Source organism: Rhinoraja longicauda, chromosome 35 (assembly GCF_053455715.1).
Source record: "Rhinoraja longicauda isolate Sanriku21f chromosome 35, sRhiLon1.1, whole genome shotgun sequence".
Lineage (NCBI taxonomy): Eukaryota > Metazoa > Chordata > Chondrichthyes > Rajiformes > Arhynchobatidae > Rhinoraja > Rhinoraja longicauda.
In genome coordinates this window covers 18,060,680-18,082,536 of record NC_135987.1, presented here as the reverse complement: position 1 = coordinate 18,082,536, position 21,857 = coordinate 18,060,680, and the positions used below count along the sequence as shown (strand labels likewise).

Genomic DNA, 21,857 nt, shown 5'->3' with positions numbered 1-21,857 from the left:
AGTGGCAAACAGTAAGGGGGCATGGAATTCAGCCGTTTGCGTGAGGAAAATGAAGATCATTAGTGTTTGCATCTAACGGTATTTGCCATATGTTGGTTTGGCATAAGTAAACAGTGCTATTCATTTGGTAGGTGCTATTGATTCCTAAATTGTACGTTGTTAGACATTTTTTTCCTATGTCATGCTTTTGCAACGGAATTCTGTGATGTTCCTTTAAAATCAAAGGCAGTCAGAGACGTAAAACTCAGGAACCACCCAATCCATTCTGTTTTATGGAGAGCGATGATATGTGTAACGGGGGACAAGAAATGCTTTATATAATGCGATTTTATTTGAAACATGCTGCCGTTTCCAAATTGGATGGTGATTTGGCCCACATACCGAAAGACAAAGGCCACCTACGTGAAACATGGAACATCACAGCATTCCCAAACAATAGGTTTAAGTGTTTGAATATCCCAGAGCCCGGGCTAAATGACACAAGGGAGTTGAATGACATGTTACTTCATTAGCTGGTTAGTTCAAAGGCGACTCTACTCTTGGAGACTTTTAGAAAACAGTTTTTATACTAAATTTACTGCAAAACAGCAAGGTTCTCAGCCTGTTCTGTGCAGCTGCGTTGTAAACCAGTCCGGTATGTTGAAAGACTGTATTTTATTAAACAGCAGGGGTTGTCATTAATTCTTTCTCATGCAGTTTTTGCTGAGTGGGTGTATTATAGTTTAAGCATGCGGCCTTCCCACTGTCAGCTCAGAGGTAAGACAGACTTCCAAACCAGTGGGCAGCCTATTCCTGTAGAGCTTTTTTTAAAAAAAATATATATATTTTCTCTCTTAGTTTTTAAATTACATGGCCTGGAACATTCAGGCTACGCCATTGCTGCCTCTGGTCTGTAAATGACAGCAGCATCTATGGCCCACACCATAACATCAATGGAGAAGTTATTGTCAACAATCTGTGACAGCCTTCTCCTCTACAGTCCGCTCTGTGGAGGTCTCCACCATGCCAGCAACATTCCTCTGGCCTGCTCTCACCACAGTTGCTGCTCTTTATTGAATGAAGTCAATCTCAGTTTCCAACACATAATTACCACTGAACAACCTCTCTGACCCTTGAAAACTAATTTTTATAGATTTGGAATCTAATCCCCAAAAACATCTTTGACCCCTACAAACAATGTCACTGGGTGAATTATTTTTGTTTTCAAACAACGCAGCAGAAAATGTCCCCTCCTTCAATGCAAATGCAAGCAGATGGGGCTAGCTCAGATGGGCCATCTTGGTCGAAGGGGCCGAAGGGCCTGTTTCCGTGCTGTATCACTCTGTGATTCTATGACTCTTCCCGGCCTCTAGGACCATGACTTACATTTCCAACCATATTCTTTCTCGGGTCAACAATTAGATTTGCTTCTCCCAACAGTGTTGGTCTTAAGTCATGCAGACACTGTTGACAGCAAAGGCGCCCGAGAGAAATATCTTGGGCCATAAAAGCTCACCCCTGCCATTTTTTACACCATGTTCCCTCAATGGATCTTTCACTAAACCTGAGCTGCTTAAACAATCGTGCAAATATTATTGCAGTCTGTCAACCTCCCACCTGATTTGGACCTGTAAGAATTGTGACAGTTCTTGTCTATATTATGGAGTTGGATCTCCCAACAGAATACAAGGGGAAACCTCACTGATAGATAACTGAGAATATTTTCCGAGTCAATTATGAACCTTTACAATTGTGGCTACATTAAAAAAATGGTGAATTTTAATCTTCATTTAGTTGGGTGAATATCAATGTCGGCAATGGAAGATTTATCACTTTAAGAACCCTAGTCTATCATTAAGCATTCTGAGCTTGACTATAGCATAACCAGGTGTAACGTAAATCAAAGATATATATGTTGAGTTGTGAAATACGATTTATTTCCTATGGTAGATTGGCCTGACAGCTCGCAGCTAACAATCATAGGAGATTTATAGGTACCAGCTGAGTGGGATATAGATCACATCCCAAAGCTCATCATCTGCCTATGCTGGTCGTTTTAAGTAATTAAAATCATAAAAGTTACGCATAAATGTAAATTTTGCTTCATCTAAATTGATGCTTGTGCAATGGCAGGCTTCCAAACCCATCACTAATGTTCCTTCCAATTTGCTGCCTGTTTTTGATCACGATTATATTTTCATGCAACACAGCCGTGATTGCTGCTGAGGCAGTCAGATCATTTGTTGTGACTGCAGTCACCCTTTTTTCCCTACATGACATGTACCCTCTCGGGAGTTGTGCATCTCTGGATCTCTCTGCTCCCTGAGGGTAGTGGGATCCGGATCATTAGGTGTATTTAAGGCGGAGATGGAGAAATACTTGAGGGATCAAAGAGTTGATGCCTTTGAAAATTGGCACAACAGAGGAGTTGAGACCAACACAGATCAGCCATGATCATGGTGAATGGCAGGCCAGGCTTGACGGCCCGATACTTTTTTCCTGTATTCCACGTCCCTCTATTCCCTGCACTTCCATGTGCCTATTTTAAATGCCATTATTGTATCTGCCTCCACCACTTCTTAGCCACAGTGGGAGGATAGCTCCACTCTGCTTAATCTTTCCTCAGCGTACTCAGGTTCCGTACGCCAGTGTCCACAGACAGCCTGTCTTGCACCATGAAGTCCAAAGAAGGGTCCCAACCTGAAACATCACCTTCCCATCCCCTCCTCCGATGCTGCCTGACCCGCTGAGTTACTCCAGCACTTAGTGTCGTACTCAAGACTCCAGCATCTGCAGTTCCTTGCGCATCCATGTTGACGTCATCCATATCTGTTTAGCTTAGAGTCTCAGCAAGTGGAACACATCCACCATCAATGGGCTGGATTGCACCCAGACAGTCGAACAGAATAGAGTTGCCTTTAAACAGAACAGGTAACACCGCGGTCTTACTTAAACTCGGATAGAAATATTTAAATTTTGTTGCTAAGATTATATGGTTAAAATGTTTATTTCCACTTCTCAAAATTGGGTTGGTTAAAATTAGAACGTTTTAGCTATTGAACCCGGTCTTTGGTAAAGCAGGTAATCTCGGAAGAACACTGCCCTTGTTTTATACGTTGGGTTCCGGGATGATTCCAACTGTTGTGTTTTGTGTAGCAGATTTTGTACAAATGCCGCTGAACCTAATCCCTGCTGTGTGATTTGTTCCTTTCAAAGAAGCGATGTTTTAGATTTTTAGTGCGGTTTCAAGAACCCTTCCCTCCAGTGTTCCTCTCCAACTGCCAACAAACACGTGGCTATGGGAAGCACCACAGAGTCTGTCCCCTGGATGAGAGCCTAGTCATTTTATTAATAACTGACGCTGGTTGCTGAATGGTGGGAGGGTAGTAATAATCCTCTCCTGCTCCCATTTTGTGATCTTAGGGGTGAGCAGTGGTGCTAGTGCAGAGGGGACTCTTGTACCACAGTCATTCTGATCCTCCAATCTTGGGCTGCACGGTGGTGCGGTGGTAGAAGTGCTGTCTTACAGCGCCAGAAACCCGGGTTCAATCCTGACTAGGGGTGCTGTCTGTACAGAGTTTGTACATTCTCCCTGTGATCTGCGTGGGTTTTCTCCAGGTGCTCAAATCTCCTTCCACATTCCAAAGACATACAGGTTTGTAGGTTAATTGGCTTTTGTAAGTTGCCCCTAGTTTGTAGGATAGAAGGATCGATGATGGACAGGGACTTGGTGGGCTGGTGGATCTGTCTCCACGATGTATCGCTAAATTAAACTAAAACCTATACTAAACTAACTTTGACACGGCAGTGGGAGGAATCCTTTCACTGCTGTCACCCTCAGTCATTGCACACATGCAAGCCAAAAATCTTTCATGCCAACCAGGAGCCTCAGACATTTGGGCTTAACACGTTTAACTGCAAGTTTGAGCCTTGGAAGTCCATTTAAAATGGTGATTGAGAATGCAGCTGCTTTTAACATACTGGTTTCATCACAGCAGTTCATATCTAACATATAGTCCATCTAGTCACTTAGCTCTGAGATATAACTCATCCTTATTTGTCCTCTCCAGCCACTTTTCAAATAGACATTGCAATAAAAATATTATTACTTTAAAGGACTCGGTAGTCAGATAAAGAGCCCTCTCCTGGGTTTGGTCTCGTCATTGTTAATTCTGCTCCTCTGTCGGGAAGGGGACTAAAATCATGATTAATGACACCCGATCGTTGGTGTTCAAGGCTCTAATCGTAAAGTAAAATCCATAATTTATTCTTCATCTTATATCCAGTCCTGACAAAATTTGGAATAAAAGTGCTTCACCAGTTCCTTCCACCCGTCCACAAAACACCATGCATGTTTTGGTTGATGAGAGGAGTTTCGATGTGACTGGACTTGTTCAGATCAGTGAGGTCCCAAGTTTGGTCTCAAGCACTCATTTCATCACATGTAAAAATAGTGCTCTAATTGGCCTCAGTTACTCAGGGTGAGGGCCAACCAGCTATAAGCATGGAATGGGTCCAAAGTCAGAAAAGAACAGAACTAGATTTGGCTATAACCACTCTCTTCCCACCCACGGTTGGACAAACTCCTTAGGGAGACCACAAGAACTTGGATGTGGGGAACAGCCGAGGCAGCGGAGAGAGTCTTGTAGAAGCCAAGGTTCCAAGTGCACAAGAAAGAACTTCAGAAATCGAAACAGGAGAGTCCATCCGGCCCTCTCATCTCCGACCATCAAATAATCATGCTGGTCTTTTCCCAGAGCACAACTTTCTTGCAATAACTCCACATCCCTTGTTCCCTTAATACCCAAATGACAAACTATTGATCAGTCCTGAATATAATGAGCAACTGAACCTCCCAACCCCTTAGATAGAGAATTCCAAAGATTCATCACCCTCTTGGTGAAGAAGTTACTTCACATCACAGTCCTGAATGGTCTTGGGACAATGACCCTGAGAATTAGTCAACCCAGCAGGAGAATGCCACCCCTTTCCTACCCTTTAAGAGACCCTGTCAGTACATTGCACGGCTCATTGAGATTACCTCCAATCTTTCTCATCTCTGGACCATGCCTACTTAAACTGTCCTGAAAAGTCAAACTCTCCTTGTCAGGAATTAATTGTAAGTGTATTATTCCTTGGATAATGCAGACAAGGTATTACAATGCAATCTCATCAGGGCCCTTTTAATGAAAGATTAATTTGTCATCTTTAATGTCCTTTGCCTTTAAAAACCTCCACAGTGAAACTCTGATTATCCGGCATCTGGTTGTTTGGAATTCCTGATGTGGTGGAATCTGGCACAATCAGTTGTTGGGAATGTGATCTAGGGGCCCAGAGAGGAAGCCAGATCCTCAGCTGGAGTCTGGACCACCAGGGATCAGGAATGTTTTGGGTGTGTGGCCAAAGTTGGGATCCAGAGCGCTTGTATATTTCCCACTCCTTTTAAATTAATGGGCGGTGCAGCTGATGGAGCTGTGTTAGGCCATTTGTCCCATTAAGTCTACTCCGCCATTCAATCATGGCTGATCTATCTATCCCTCCTCACCCCATTCTCCTGCCTTCTCCCCATAACTTCTGACACCATGATCGATGGTCAGTGCAGATTCAGTGGGCCGAAGGGCCTGTGTCCATGCTGTATCTGTAAACTAAACTACAGTAAACTAATCTAAACTCTGTGTTCACTGGAAAATGTATCAAGCTTTTGCATAACATGTATAAATAATGAATTAGAAGTATGCTTAGGTATTAATAAGAGAAACTCTCAATAGTCTCGCTGCACCCTGATTACTAATATTTGATAGTCAGCAAAGTCTATTAACTGGTACAAAGCATACATTCAATGGAATTCCTTTATGCTGAATGGATTTCAGAATATAACCTCCAGCAATACATGTTCACAATGTGAACCAAACGCAACACTTTTTATTTGGGAACTCATTTTGTTGGGATTGTGAGATTGAGATTCCTTTAAAGTCCAGCGAAAGAAAACGCAATGGGCTGTTGCCTCAAATTTGGACCCTGTGTTTGGGAGAGAGTGCATTTGTTGGGAGTAGCCACAATTACCATGAATTGGGAGATAGCTCCAAGCCAGAAGCTCATCCAGTTCATGCTCTTGGATGTAACCTGCCACAAGCAATGTGTTTGTTGCACGAAACATGGCAGATAGAAATTTTCTCTTAACTACTTTTACATTTTTTTTTCTCCCTTCAATGTTGGATTCTGTAATCAAACTATTTGAGCTTGTTTGCTGTTACACATTCAGCTCTGTTTATCTTTCCCGTTTTTTCCCTCAAAAATGTTGTAAATTTTGATCCGCATTAGTTTTCACTGTAAACTGTCCTAAAACTCACAAACCGAACTGGTACCAGCTCTCCTACGCCCTTTGCCTCGTTTGTTCTTTTAGACAATGTAGTATATTAGTTACCTTTACTGTGCTGTTGTTAATGCATTTCTGGAATTCAGTGGAAACCTGCCACCATCTAATTACAGAGAGTTCCAGTTTCTTTCGTCTGAAAAATACGTGCAACTCCCCTTGTAATGGCTAAACCCTTTTTGCTTTGTGAGTTGTAGTTTCAGCAGAGCTGATTTTTCCTTTACAGATCTGACTTAATTCTTTTTTTAGCTTCAGATCTTAAGAACGTCTCCTGAACCTTGAAACATTGGCATCTTCTGGCCTCTCTTTTTAGTCTATTCTTCTGTCTCCTATCTTCTTCTTAGGCCATGTTTGCAAGCTACGTCCCTGAAATCATAGAGTTAATAGGGAACCGCAAGAAATATGGTGGTACCTATAGTGCGGTAAATGGAAGAAAGTAAGTATCTGATGGGGCTCTGCTGCCTCTTTTGCAGTAGAACACTCTCTGCATGCCATTCTCTTTTTCTGTTCCATGCATGTAGGCAATGTTTGCTCGCTACGTACCAGAAATTGCTGCTCTCATCCTTAACCGGAAGAAATACGGAGGGACTTTTAATGCGACCAGAGGCAGAAAGTAAGTCGAAGTGGACAAGGTGTGCTTGTGAGACCTCTGACCTCTGACCCTCGACCCTTCCACACCCCACTCTCTTAGCAGTGACCTCTGACCTGCAGAGACTTTTTAAAAAGAATTTCAGAAATAAACTTTATTTGTGATGAGAAAAAATATATACAAAACCAAAACAGTGTGGTACATTCTTCGTGTGTCTATACCTTAAATATTGGTCATTTTATACCCAGTAGTGTTAGCACCTCTCTTTTCCCTTCCACCATTGTCACTCATGGGGTTCCCTCCCATTGTTTGAGGGGTATCCCCGCCAGACTCACCCCCTCAATGTTCAGCAGCGCAAGGATCTAGAAAGTGATGGAGTTGGATGTCACTGCTACGATTTTCACATTCGGAGTAGAGGCCAGGGTTATGTTAAGTCACTCATCACCTTTGTTTCAATAAAATAGACACAAAGTGCTAGAGCAACTCAGTGGGCCAGGCAGCATCTCTGGAGAACTTGGAAAGAACCTTCTTCAGACTGAAGAAGGGTCCCAACCCAAAACTTCACCTATCTATGTTCCCCTGGAATGATGTTTCCTGGCCCGCTAAGTTACTCTAGCACTTTGTGTCTTTTATTAAAAGGCGCCTGCAGTTTCTTATTTCTAACACCTTTGTTAACTATTCTTTTATTTATCAAAGATAAATAAGTGGCTCAAACTGGGACCCTTGCTCTTCAATTGACACCTGGCCTTAAAAGCTGAGGAACAAATGTGGCAACCAGCCAAATGAATTTGGTATTACTGAAGCAAACTGAATTTTCACACTTGTTTCAATCAGAATGATTTATTTCAGCGCCTTTCTTTTTGGAAGTGTTTATCCTGGCCTGGTAGTTAGTCCTTTCCATTGCCTGATAGTTCACTTCCTGCATGCCGCTGTAGTTCACATTTCCATGAAGTCCACGTGATCGATCCACAAAATCCATGTCTACAGAACCTATCAGAGTCTCATCTGTCACCAGATCTCCGTCTGGAGGCAGTGTGCGGTCTGAAACCCCTCTGGCGCTGATCCCCACACCCCCTTCCACTTATTCCTGTTCCTCTCTTCTGCTAAAGACCACCCCTTACACCCAGAATACTCTTGACTTGCTCTGCCGTCTCTGTTGACAGCCTCCTCTCTGATCCAGCCACTTTCTCGTAGATATCCTGTGTTGCTTCTACTAGACATTGTCTTTGGGGATTCCTTCACATATCCAGTCCTGCACTACCCGAACCACGACTCTTTCATCATCTCACAAATTGCCCGGCGGAGATAAAACTCCTCTAAGAAAATTTCTAATTCATGATTGGAATAATCTTTTCAAGACCTCGAGTCAGTTAGTCTTTGGCTGAGTGCGTGTATAGTTGGGAAATTCTCTGTGAACATTAGCATCCTTTGTTTTCAGACTAATTTTCCCATTAAACGAAAAAGATTGATGATATGTTATTTTTGGCCAGCAGTTTGCTTTTCATTTGGAACCCTGTGTTGAGAGAACAAATTGTCAGAAGGTTCAAACTCCATGCCCAGGAGATGAGCACCCATGTGGTAGTAATTTCTAACCAAGCAATGTCTTTACCAGGCCTGGCAGTGTGGCTTTTTAGTTGAGCTTGCTGGCACAGGATCCTGCCTTTCATTTAATTGCAGCTTTTTAATCCTTCAACGAGAAAGTTGATGCAATGTGGTATTTTATAAACAACCAATTTTCCAACTTACTAATTCTAGTCCATCAATCTTGCACGCAACACAAATATTCAGAATGTACTGCAGCATAATGTCTAAACTACCACTAACGCTGCTTGCACATTGTTAGCTGCCATTATTAATAATGTTACAGATTGGACAGAGAAAGCCTCGTAAATTATATTCTGATGAATGCAGTCAATCAAGGGTGCAAACTCTTCGATTAGCCATCTTTGGAGGCTTCTGTGATCACAGTGTTCTTTAACAGGCTCCTTCAATACATCATGGGCAGATAGCTACACTCTATATTAAAAGGGTTATGCTCAGGGTAAACCAGCGAGTCAAGGATCAGAGCAGTAGATGAAGGCATGGCTATGTCTGGTGCTGATGTTGGGGCTGCTCTTTATCTGTTTGTCCCTCGATTTCTCTGCACGCCTGCATTTGCACGCTGAATCACCGTGACCCTGCTTGTTCTGTCTGTGTTATGTGATTGGTGTTCAGTTATGGCTGTGTTGTTGCCTGTTAATGTAAATGCAACCTGTTTTTGAAGCTTGCCTGTTTCTTATAATGGTCTTGGTCTGGACATCCACAGTGAATTGTTGTCTTGGTCTCTCTGTCCTGCTTCTCTAATGGAGGCACAGTGATCGTTTTAACCAATGCCTTTACTCAGTTATTCCCCAACTCCTGTCTCCACCCAGTAGAGTAAGTAAATCGATTGTCAGATTTCAGCCACACGTGTTCCATGGTTTATACCTGCCCTGGGTTGCCAGACATTATTTGTCTTTCTGGTTCATTGCACCTTGGAGAACTTCAGAGTCTACTCACTGCAAACATTCCTCACCAGCCCGCCCTCTCCACCTCAGTCTTGAAATTCGAATGTGTCTGCAAATATACGCGGAAGTGGCGTAGACACACTGGGCTGGCAAATGATTTGGCTGCTGTCTCACTGCGTCAAAACTCATGCTGCGAAGCCCAACAGAGCTGGACGATTTGGAGAGAGTTCTTCCTGCTCTTTCTCTCCTGAGGCTGGCGGGCGAAACAAGAGACGGAAAATCTGGGCTCACCACGGTGATTGTTTATGGGAGGAGCAGTGAGGGGAGAGGGAGCAGCTGGTGGGTGGGGAAGAGTGGCCAGAGAATGAGATGAGGGGCAAGGCAGAAGGAACTAGAGATCTGACTGGTGGAATCACATGTCAGCTGATGGGGAAAGGGGTTGTTTGGGATTTGGGTGGTATCGAGGGTGATGTTAATGCAGATAGAGAAGTTGCCAAGGATTTAGATAAATATTTTACCTGCCTCACTGGCCTCTTAGATTGGGAGTGTGGGAGTCAGGCCATGTTGCCCCAGAGCCGCCCACACTCGATCACCTCACCAGACATTAGGTCAAAGTTCCCCCACCATGCTCCAAAAGGAATGTTGCTGGGGAGGGATGCCATACAAGGGGGTGATCCGATGTGGAATTTGTGTGGGGTTTGGAAGAGTGGGTGTTGATTGGAAATGCTTGGTCATTTCTTTCACAATATTCAAAAGTGACATAGAAATGGACCTTATCCTGCCTCCTCATGGATAAATTTAATTTAGTTTCAATTATATAATATAGAATAAATTAGATTATGCAATTAAAATTCCAGGATATAAACCATGGTCTTGAATTGATTGTTTGAGGAAAAGAGAGGTGAGGATAACGTACTCCATCGTCACATGGAGAGGATAGGTTTATAGACAATAGACAATAGGTGCAGGAGGAGGCCATTCGGCCCTTCGAGCCAGCACCACCATTCAATGCGATCATGGCTGATCATTCTCAATCAGTACCCCATTCCTGCCTTCTCCCCATACCCCCTGACTCCGCTATCCTTAAGAGCTCTATCTAGCTCTCTCTTGAATGCATTCAGAGAATTGGCCTCCACTGCCTTCTGAGGCAGAGAATTCCACAGATTTACAACTCTCTGACTGAAAAAGTTTTTCCTCATCTCAGTTCTAAATGGTGAGATTATAAAGGCAAATGGGACGAGTGTACATGGGCATCTTGGTTGGCATGAAAGAGTTGGGCTGAAGGGCCTGGTTCCCTCCTGTATGACTGTAACTAAGTTATATGACTATAACTTTTAGATCTAAGTGGAATCCACGGCCTCAAATCTTTTGTAAAAAGGTGGCTCTTGAATGGTTAAATGGCCAGGAAAACAATGCGTCAGGTCAAAGCTCTGTAGTACTGTCTTATCTTGAGTGGATGGGGAGAACAGAAGGAGATATTGTACAGATATATGGAGAAGAAAGGTTCAGGGGCCTATCGACCAACTGGACTAGCCCAGTATGATAATTTGGGCGGCGTGGACAAGGCGGGCTGAAGGACCTGTTTCCATGCTGTATGTTGGCATTGCCAGTGATGCTGACGTTCTGGGAATTACTTCTGTTTAGAAACAAAATGTGTACTTTCCTGTAGTCTCCAAATTGCCCGTGGGTGAAATTCAATGAAAACTTAAGCTTAAGCTAGTGCCGCAAGAGAGAGTGGGTTAAATATTGCACTTGAGATGATCATTGACTAGCGGAAGTCAGTGCTCAGTTGCTAGTAGTCCTCCTCTATGGTAAAGGTCCTTTTGTTGCTTTATGGAACAGATTTTCAAGACTGAGGTCTCCTCTACCCTCCATCATTTTGGTGACAATGGCTTTGCATCTGAAACATAGTTGTCAGTGCAAAGAAAGCACCTACTTACATAACATTACCCAAATCACTTCCTCCACAATCTTTGACCTGATGCCTTTGTGATGGATGAACGGCAATCAATGTTGGGTATTTCAGAGTGTGCGCTGATTTCTGACAGTCCAGTTATATCTCTTACTCTGGGTGGGCTTCTTGTGCCTGTGTGTTTAGTGCCTGGCGCTACATGAATGTACAAACCTTACGATACTATTCAAGAACTTATTTCAGTGTGTTGTGGATATACATCTGAATCCCCACCTGGTGCAAAGGTGGTTGTCTGCCTACCTTTCTTCAGATGTCCCTGCATGTTGCCTCCATTAGTGGTAATGACTGCCCCTGTGGGTCTTTACATACAATTGGAACCCTGGAGTTACAGGGAGAACAATTGGTGGCAACTCAGTGATGGTGCAAGCAGATTTCAAGCTCTCCCTGAGTGGCCAATCCCCGCACGCTGCCAGAGCCACTTCCTTCTGCGTTCTGTCATCTACCGAGTTGAGGAAGGCAGTAAATATGCAAGAAATGTATCATGGGTTGCAAAATAATCAAAAGCAATCTCTTCTGGCCAACTCATCTGGTTTGTATTACCATTTCAAAGTGATTCTATCCCGACAGTGATCCTCCCCCAACACATTAGGACGGCAGGGCAATTTGGTGAAAACTGGGGGAAGATTATACGGGCTTGCCAGTGTGATTAACCAATGCATGTCCAGGACCCAACTCTGTCAGTGAGATCCTCCCCAATCTCAGCCAACTATGAAAGAGAATGGTACGGAGGGAGGGCAGCAAATCATTTCGCTCCTCACTGAGTTCCTCACTGTTGAACAGATAACACAGTGGCTTTTTCGAGGTCTGCATGGAGTAGATTTGGCTGATGTCGAACCTAAAGAGATCAGAACCAAGCAAAAATTAGGTTCACCGTGGACAGTGGCCTTTGATTTGTTATTCATTATATTATACACGAGCATTACTTTCTATACTAGGAAGTGAAGCTAATACCCAAGCAGAACTAATATTTCCTGGTTTTGCTCCTAATGATGTTCCGTGTGATTGAAGATGTTTACATCAGGTGTATCTGACACCGCGAATGACAGTGAAAGTTACGTCACGTTTTCCAAATAATCAGTCACCTCTCAATAACCAGATCACTTCAGAAGAGCGTGTATCTTCTAGTCAGTTACACAGATTCACACAACTAAACATTGTTCAACGTTCTGTTCAATTATAAAAGGTCATTGGCCGCCATACACTTCCACTGACTATTGTTCTGAATCCCTGGATATTTGAATTAGAAAATGGATGGAATGTTTTGACCTAAGTTTAATGGCTACTTGTCTGATCATCCCACTGCATAAGAATGAATCAATACTCCCTTAGTAGCGTGTCCAGGGATTACAACACCAATTTTGTGCTTTTAAACAAATATCTTTCCAGTTCCTTCCACCTTTCCCCATCAATCCCAGTTATGCTATTACATTGCTGGCCTGTTGGTTCATTCTGTTCCTCTTGGAATCTGTGATTCAATACTTGTGAATGCAAATTTACCATTTCTGTTAATTTAAATTTGATGCCACCTATCTGGAAACATTCTCTATTCTTTAATGAGAAAGAGAATCTCTTGATATTTGCTACTTTAGCTGCTCATGAATGGTCAGACTGCTGCAATGGGGGATGCATTGCGGAAGAATGGGCTTGGGGAGACAACCAACTGAAGCAATACAGACGGTTTTGGTCTCCTCATTCAAGATGGGATAAACCTCCATTGGAGGAAGTTCAGAGAAGATCCACCTGGTTAAATCTTGGATGAAAGGGTTGATGTACAGTATGAGCAAAGGTCAAGGATATTGGGCTCAGCAGAATTTGGATAAATTGGAAAGGATGTAATTTAAAGATGTAGGGTTGCTAGAGAGCTTCGCATGGGAGATGTGAGTTGTTTCCCTGAAGGAAGAATCCAGAGTTAGGGGGGCACAATTTCAGAATTAGAGGGTCACTCATTTATGATGGAGGTGAGGAAGAATATCTTCTCTGAGGGTTGAGAATTGATGGTATTCTCAAACCCCGGAGGTCTATGAAAGCTGAATCATTGGGTATATTTAATGATGAAATAGGTGGATTATTATGTATAGGAGAATTAAAGTTTATGGGAATGAGGAAGTAGAGGGGAGATGAATCTCTTGATAATATCTGTTTTGATATTAGTGAATGGAAGAGTAGGTTCAAGGGGCTTTATTTTTATGTTCTATGGCCCCAAAATGTCACTGTACCTGTTGCCTAAGGTGCTCTGAACAAGTGTGGACAAGTGTGAGTGGGTGATAGTGAGAGTGAACACGTGCGAGCAGTCAGCAGTGAGAGTGAACAAGTGTGAGAGAGTGATAGTGAGAGTGAACACGCATGAGTGGGTTATAGTAAGGGTGAGCAGGTGTGAGCGTGATAGTGAGTAAAAGTGTGAGTGATAGTGAAACCAAACAAGTGTGAGTGGGCGATAGTGAGAGTGAGCAGGCGTGAGTGGGTGATAGAGATGGGAAGTGTGATAGTGAGAATGAGCAAGTGTGAGCACGTTCTTCTCCATTTGCCGAGGGCATGTTGTTGAGGATATTTGGGTTGCGTGGCAGGGTAGAGGTCATTGATTGAGTGAGTGAAAACCTAAGTAGTTGGGGAAGATGCGAGGGCATGCATTCCAGTTGGAACATCAATAGGCAGACCATTATCTAAATAGAGAGAGATTGCTAATGTGACAGTGTGGGGTGCTTTGGATGTTCCTTGCACAAATACTAGAAGTTTACATCCAAGTGCAGCAATCAATGGAGAAGACAGATGGCACATCAGCCTTTATTGCAAAGAGTTTACCATGGAGAAGAATTGTTACAATTGTTCAGGCTGCTGATCAATCTGCACCTGGATACTGTGTACTGTTCTGGTATCTTTTCTAAGAAAGGAAATATTAGCATTGGAGGCAGTCCAGAGAAGATTCATCAGGATCCAAGCATGTCGGTGTTGTCCTATAATGAAAGATGAGATTTTGGACCTGCATTCTTTGGCATCTAGAAGAATGAAGGGTGATCTTATTGAAGCAAACAAGGGCTGAGGGAGGTAGAGAGGGTAAATGTTGAGTTGGTTCTGTTTGTGTGATAATCTCAAACAAGGGGAAATCGATACGAGACACAAAGTGCTGGAATAACTCAACAGGTCAGGCAGCATCTCTAGAGGACATGGATAAAACATGGACACTTCAGTCTGAAGAAGAATTCTGACCTGATATGTCACCCGTTTATGTTCTCCAGAGACGCTGTATGACCTGTTGAGTTACGCCAGCACTTTGTCTTATTTTTGTAAACCGGTATCTGCAATTTCTTGTGTCAATATGGATACGAGACAAGAGGGCAGTTATTTGAAACCAAGGTGCGTAGAATTGTTTTCTCACAGAGAGCAGAGATAATTTACTTCAAATGATTGTGGAGACTGGATCACTGGGTGGCATTTAAAGAGGTGGGAGATGATGTTTTTCAAAGATCAGGAAATTGAGGGTTCTGGGAACTGGCACAGAAGAGGAGTTTGGGCCTGGGGTAGATCAGCCATGGTCATGTTGAACGGCAGGGCAGGCTTGAGGGGCCGAGTGGCCTACTCCTGCTGCTTGGGTTCTTGAGTTATCTGAAAGATAGATTCCACACTCCCCAGCAGTAGAAGACAAGGTGTGCAGTTAACAAGCCCCAAACTTGCTTAGCGTTTGCAATCTGCATCTTGCACTTCCCATTTTTATTGCCCTGGCAGATGCTTAGGGTTGCCAACTTCCTCGCTCCCAAATACGGGACAAGGTGACATCACCGCCCCGCGCCCCACATGACCTCACCCAGCCAGTGGCCACGTGCTCCCGCTTCACCAATGGCGGCCGCCTTTGGTGGAGCGGGAGCACGTGGCCGGGTGAGGTCACGCGGGGCGGTGACGTCACCCTTTGTCCCGTATTTGGGAGTGAGGAAGTTGGCAACCCTACTAATACGGGACAAGTGTGGTCTTGTACGGGACAAACTAATTTAGCCCAAAATACGGGATGTCCCGGCTAATACGGGACAGTTGGCAACCCTGCAGATGCTTGGTTTGGTCAGGGTAACAACATGGCCATGTTTGGATTGGGTACCTCAGTGTCTGCAGGTAAATTCCAACTTCAAGTGACTTCCAGCCTTCTGTTAAGGCAGTTGGGTGGGCCTCTGATTTACACCAACCTGACAACAGCTCTGGTGCCAACTATTTGATTAATTCTGGGGAGGATGGTGACACTTTCCTTGTGTGCCTTAATTATATTTGGGTGAAACGCCCAGTATTGTTTACACCTATGGACACTGGTTAGGAGAGGTAACTTGGTCAAAGTTGTGTGAGGAAGCTGATCGAAGTTAAGGGAATGCGTAGGAAGGAATTGCAGATGCTGGTTTACACCAAAGATAGACATAAAAAGCTGGAGTAACTCACCGGGACAGGCAGCATCTCTGGAAAGAAGCAATAGGTGACGTTTCGGGTCGAGTCCCTTCTTCAGACTGAAGTCTGGAGTCTGAGGAAGGGTCTTGTCCCCTAAAGTCATCTATTCCTTTTCTCCAGAGATGTTGCCTGTTCCACTGAGTTTCTCCAGCTTTTTGTGTCTTAGTTAATACTGGACATAGGTTTAAAGTGGGAGAGAAAGATTTAATAGGCACCTGAAGAACAGCTTTTTCACTCAGAGGGTATATGGCATGACACACACTCCTTTAATGCTGCATTAATTTGTTCTCCCACTCATCTTCTTGCACTGTCACTCACTCACGAACACACTTACTCTTGTGCATGTACACACAGATGCACACTGCCAATTATTCATGCTCACTCACGCACTGACTGATCCACTTTCACGTGTCTCCAGTGTGAGGCGATGGCGCAGCAGAACCACATTGGAGATTAGCGCTGTTTCACGCCCACGTTTGATCGTAGGTTTAGCCAACAGTTGACTTGACCTAGAGCTTTGGGCCTGTGGCAGACCTTTGGTTACCAACTGTGTTCTGTGTGCCTGAAGCTGATGATCCTTTATGCATCTGGTAGCCAAGGATTCAAGTTTAAGTCAGCAGCAACAAAGTGCACCCCTTTCCCTCGGCTACCTGAGGTTTCAAGATTGACAAAATTGAAGGCTAGTCTCTGAGCTACAGTAAAAGTCCAGTAGTTTGATATCACCTTGTTCCAAAATGCCTCCTTGGCTTCTTTCTCACCAGAGTCTTGCTTCCCACTCTCCCACTAAACTCACCAGGGCCCCTTTTCCATGTTCCTTTTACATTCATTGGGGTACCCTTTCCTGTGCTCCCTTTAAACTCACTGGGATCCCTGAAAAGTTAATTATAACATTTTTTTAAAATTAATTAAAAGTGTGTTGGGGTATTAATTTGAAGGTCTGGAAAATCTGCTTGTCTGGCATCACCAAAGTCCTAAGGGTGCCAGATTAGCAGAGTTTCCCTCTGCTTTGGTTGAACTGATTGGATATGGGTGCTTTGGTTGGATACTGCTGATGTTTAGAAGGAGAGTCTTATTGACATAAGAGGGGGCTGGACAGGGTGGATGCTGAATAGGTATTTCCCTCCATGAGGGAATCTAGAATGAATGAGCCAAGTTTCAGAATCAGAGATTATCTACGTAAATTGGAAAGATGCTGTCAAGCTGGAAAAGGTGCAGAGAAGATTTACGAGGATGTTGCCAGTACCCGAGGAACTGAGCTATTGGGAGAGGTTGTGCAGGCTAGGACTCTGTTTCTTGGAGCGCATGAGGATGAGGGGTGATCTTATAGAGGTGTGGAAAATCATGAGAGGAATGGATCGGGTAGAGTCTCGGCCAGAGTAGGGGAATCAAGAAGCAGATGACGTAGGTTTACGGTGAAGGGAAAAGACAATGGAAACTTTTTCACACAAAGGGTAGTGGGTGTATGGAACAAGCTGCCAGAGGAGATAGTCGAGGCAGGTGCTATCGCAACATTGAAGAAACATTTGGACAGGTACATGGATAGAACAGGTTTAACGGGATATGGGCTAAACGCAGGCAGGTGGGACTAGTGTAGCTGGGACATGTTGGCCGGTGTGGGCAAGTTGGCCGAAGGGCCTGTTTCCACACTGTATGACGCCATGACTCTACAACTGCAAATGTTCAAACTTGCCAATGGACTTTGAACTTTAAAGGTTGGCCGACCCAGGATGGATACCAGGGGGAAGGGCTTCGATTTCCATCCACAGGAAGCTGAGTATTGCTGCTGCCAGCTGCCTCAGGCTTGCAGTCCAGCATTTGGAGTGGAGTTGAGGAGTTTGCTTCCTTTTCTTGCCCTGGGCAACGTGTTGGGTTGTCTGTGAGTAAAATGAAACCCGACTCTGTAAACCTGTTGGAGCGGCTGCCTCACAGGTCATTTTAGGGATCTTGGAATTTGAATTAAGGGGTGAATTTGCATTCACAGCCTTCTATATGTTGGGAATCTGCTGTTTCTGCTGCTTCTTCTTGCACGGATACCCATCACCTTCTATCGGAATACTATTTTGTGTCATTGGGAGTGGGTGCTTTTATAAGAATGTACAAATGTTGGGATAACTTTTGATCTTAGCTGTGGTACCAAATGTTAACCTGACCTGCTTTTCACTCCCAACAGGCATATAGTGGTGTGTGGCCACATCACACTAGAGAGTGTGTCTAATTTTCTCAAGGACTTCTTGCACAAAGACAGAGATGATGTGAATGTAGAAATAGTCTTTCTGCACAAGTAAGTAACGAATCAACGTACACGAGAAACTGGAATTCTTCCTGAGACAGATCCATTGTTTATACAGGATTCTGAGATGGAATGGTTTGTTTATCAATGGTTTAAAGGAATATGGGGACAAGGCAGATAGATGGAGTCAAGGCCGTGATGAGCCATGACCTTGGTGAATGGTGGAGCAAAGTTGAGGGCCGATTGTCCTACGCTTCTTCTGACTAAGATGTTCCGTGATTATTCCTAGTCCAGGAGATAGACTTCTAAAATCTTTGTAAATGTGAATCTGTGTGATTGGAGGCAGGAGAGATGGGGGGGGGGGGGGGGGGCCGGGCCGGGGGGGAGTTATCCTAAATGCAAGTGCAATGTGCATCAGGGATCCGAGTTTGATTGTGATCTCGGGTGCTGTCTGTGTGGAGTGCACGTTCCCCTTGTGACCACGTGGGTTTCCTGCAGGTGCTCCGGTTTTCTTCCATGTCCCAAAGATGTGCGGGTTTGTAGGTTAATTGGCCCTCTGTAAATTGTTCCTAGTGTGTAGGGGGTGGATGCTAAAATGGGTTAAATCCCAACCTCTGGTGTTGTCTATGTGGAGTTTGCATGAACTTATGCTTATACACGAACAGGTGTGCTTTTTCCAAGTGCTCCATCTACTTCCACTTGTGGCTTGTAAGGTTACTTGGCCACTGTAAGTTGCCTCTAGTGTGCAATAAGATGTCGAGTCTGGGGAGAGTTGATCAGAATTTAAGGAGAGGTCAAAGGGGTTAACGTGGGATGGGTGTAAATAGATGGATGATGTTTGGCATGGACTCGGTGGGCCAAATGTCCTGTTCCATGCTGTTTGACTCTATTACAATGGCTCTTGAATAAAATATCTTTTGAATCAAATTTAATTTATTTTAAAGATGAAGCTGCATATTTGAGTTCCATGCCGATGAGTTGCATTATTGATAGCAGCGATGACTTGATTTATCGGCTGCGGTTGCAGTCTTCTGCTTTCCGGATTTGCACGTTCGGCAGGAGAGCCAAACATCTCTGTCCCAGCAACATCTGGAACTGCTGACTTTTCTCAACGTGTGGATGCTCTTTGGGTAGTTCTCCAGGCTCCTTAGTAGTCAGAGTCCCACAGTGGCTAGCACTGAACTCGGCAAACTCGGGAAGTTTCCATTTCCCCCACATGCTCCCATCTCCTGTTGATTGGGAAGGACTACAGTCTTGAGTCAATGCTCGGGCCTCAAACCAACAGAGGCTGCAAAGAAGACAAGCCAGCCCAGTTTGAGCGTGGGAGGAGGAATGTGCCTGAGACAGGGTGGGGCTTGGATTGGATTGCGTTTCACCTGAAATGGAAGTAACATAAGAAAATAGGAACATAAGAACAATAATCTTTGCCCTTCCAGCTTGCCGTTCAATATGATCAAAGTTGTCCAATCCAAGATATCATCTTCATAAGTTAAATAAGTGATAAGAGCAGAATTATGCCATTCGGCCCATCAAGTCTACCCCGCCCTTCAATCATGGCTGATCTATCTCTCCCTCTCAACCCCAATCTCCTGCCTTCTCCCCATTATTCCAGACACCCATTCTAATCAAGAATCTATCTATCTCTGCCTTAAATATATCCATTAACTTGGCCTCCACAGCCTTCTGTGGCAATGAATTCCACAGATTCACCACCCTCTGACTAAAGAAATTCCTACTCATCCCCTTTCTAAAGGAAAGTCCTGTAATTCTGAGGCTATGAACTCTGGACCCAGACTCTCCCACCAGTGGAAACAGCCTCTCCACATTCACTCTATCCTCTAGCCTCTTCTATGTGGTTCTCCATTATTCCCAGTTCCATGCTCCTCCAAAGGTTTATCTACCTCCTCTATAAATACCTCCAATAACATCCTTCACAATGCCCTGAGGTATACAATTCCAGACATCCATTGCCCTCTGTGAGCAAATGTCCCGACACACCTCAGATGGGAAATGACTGCGCTCTACCACTCCACCACCCCTCAACTCATGCAACCATGTTGCTTCCATTTGAGCTTCTCCCACTTCTCAACATCTACTCTCCCCGCCACCTAAGAATCTTTATAACTTTTCAACAAGATCACCTCTTCTTCCCCTAATATCCAAAGAATTTAAATCTAATTTCAAAGCGTATAGATCCAACCCATAGCCTGTCTATTCCCAAACATTTATATTGATGAGATTGGTTTATGATCCCATACGATGCCCGGGATCGCTTTGGCCATGGAGCATGCAGTTTAAATTAGTTTATTGTCATGTGTGTCGAGTACAGTGAAAAACCTTTTTATTGTGTGCCCTCCAGTCAGTGGAAAGACTATACATGATCACCATCAAGTCGTCCACAGTGTACGGATAAATGATGAAAGGAATAACGTTTAGTGCAAGATAAAGTCTAGTAACGTCCGATTAAAGATAGTCTGAGGGTCTTCAATGAATAGACTCAGTGCTCAGGACTGCACTCGTGTTGGCAGGATGGTTCAGTTGCCGGATAACAGCTGGAAAGAAACAGGGTTAGGAAAGTAACTCCTAACATGGAGCAAGTAGAACCACTCCTGACAGAGGAGTAAGAGGAACAGTATTACAAGGAATAGATCCAGTGTTTTAAGTTTCCCACAGGAAGCTTCTTATGAACCAAATGCCCGTGCACTCTGAACTTGTATCAAGCCTGGCACAGGATACGCCCTTTCCCTTGAGGCTCACAGAGCGAAGAACTTTTATTTTATATTTTTAGAAAGGACTCAGTACATTGATCGAGCCTTTCAGAACCTGGCCCAGGGTCTATCGCTGTATTCCCCTATTGCTGAAAAACAATTGTCAATCTCTGCAGCTTGCCAAGGAACCACTGGATGGTGCTGTCTTGGTTAGATTTCAAATGGCAATGTGTTTTGAGATTACAATGTCTTAAACCAAGCGTTTGCTCTCAATCCTCCCCTGCAATTTTCCCCTTTCTCTCCTAGCATCCCCCATTGAAAGGCACAATGGGTCATCTCCCTGTCTCACGGAGACAGGACTGTCCAGACTACCCCCTCGGTCACTCCCCTCTGCATGGTAACCCCAAGGTCCAAGTGTGGCTTTTGCCATGGAAATCTTTGTCATTTATCTTGATGGCATCTCCCTCACTGCTCCATATTGTTAGAATGTCTCTCTAATTTCGGAATGTGGAACAAAGAACATAAAACGTAGAACAGTACAGCACACGATAATTGTACCAAACATGATGCCAAGTTAAATTCACCACATCCATCTGTCTGGTTCATATCCTTTCTGTCCCTGCACTTCCATCTGACTATCTAAAAGAATGTGTGAGCTCTGGTCTTGGTCTTAGCTGGGAAGTGAGAATCCTCGTGAACGCTCCAGGGAGCCGAGGTGCTATGAACTGGGCATTGTGATTGGTTATCTTTGGTCTTTTAAGAGTCCAATGGGTACAAATGAACCACAACAAGACCCATCTCAATCAATTAATTAAATGAGCAAGTTCCAGAAAGATGGATTCCTTGAAGGATCTTCTAAGGACAGTTGTGAAGCTCGGATGACAGGTCCCAGGATCACAGCTGGACTGCTTGAACCAGGAATCTGGCCCAGGTTGTTTCCAGTCACGCTTGCATCATCAAATGTTTGGGTATCCTTCCTGTTGAGGAAGCAACCCCTTCTCAATTTAGGAGACTATGAACCTGACTCTGATCTGCAACTTTTGAGACAATCAAGACTTGAAATTATCTTTTATTCCCTAATAATAACTTGGAAATAAAAAC

At 44.0% G+C, this 21,857-nt stretch overlaps 1 protein-coding gene across 3 annotated transcripts in view; it reads left to right on the top strand.

Moving 5' to 3' along the window:
* The window catches only part of LOC144609998 (calcium-activated potassium channel subunit alpha-1), a 594,620-nt gene that overhangs the window by 382,796 nt on the left and 189,967 nt on the right, over positions 1-21,857 (top strand). For all 3 annotated transcript variants that reach the window (XM_078428430.1, XM_078428427.1, XM_078428428.1), the window contains exons 9-10: positions 6,697-6,788; positions 17,989-18,099. In XM_078428430.1, the coding sequence (XP_078284556.1) occupies positions 6,697-6,788; positions 17,989-18,099 (203 nt within the window). The remainder of the gene's footprint in view (positions 1-6,696; positions 6,789-17,988; positions 18,100-21,857) is intronic.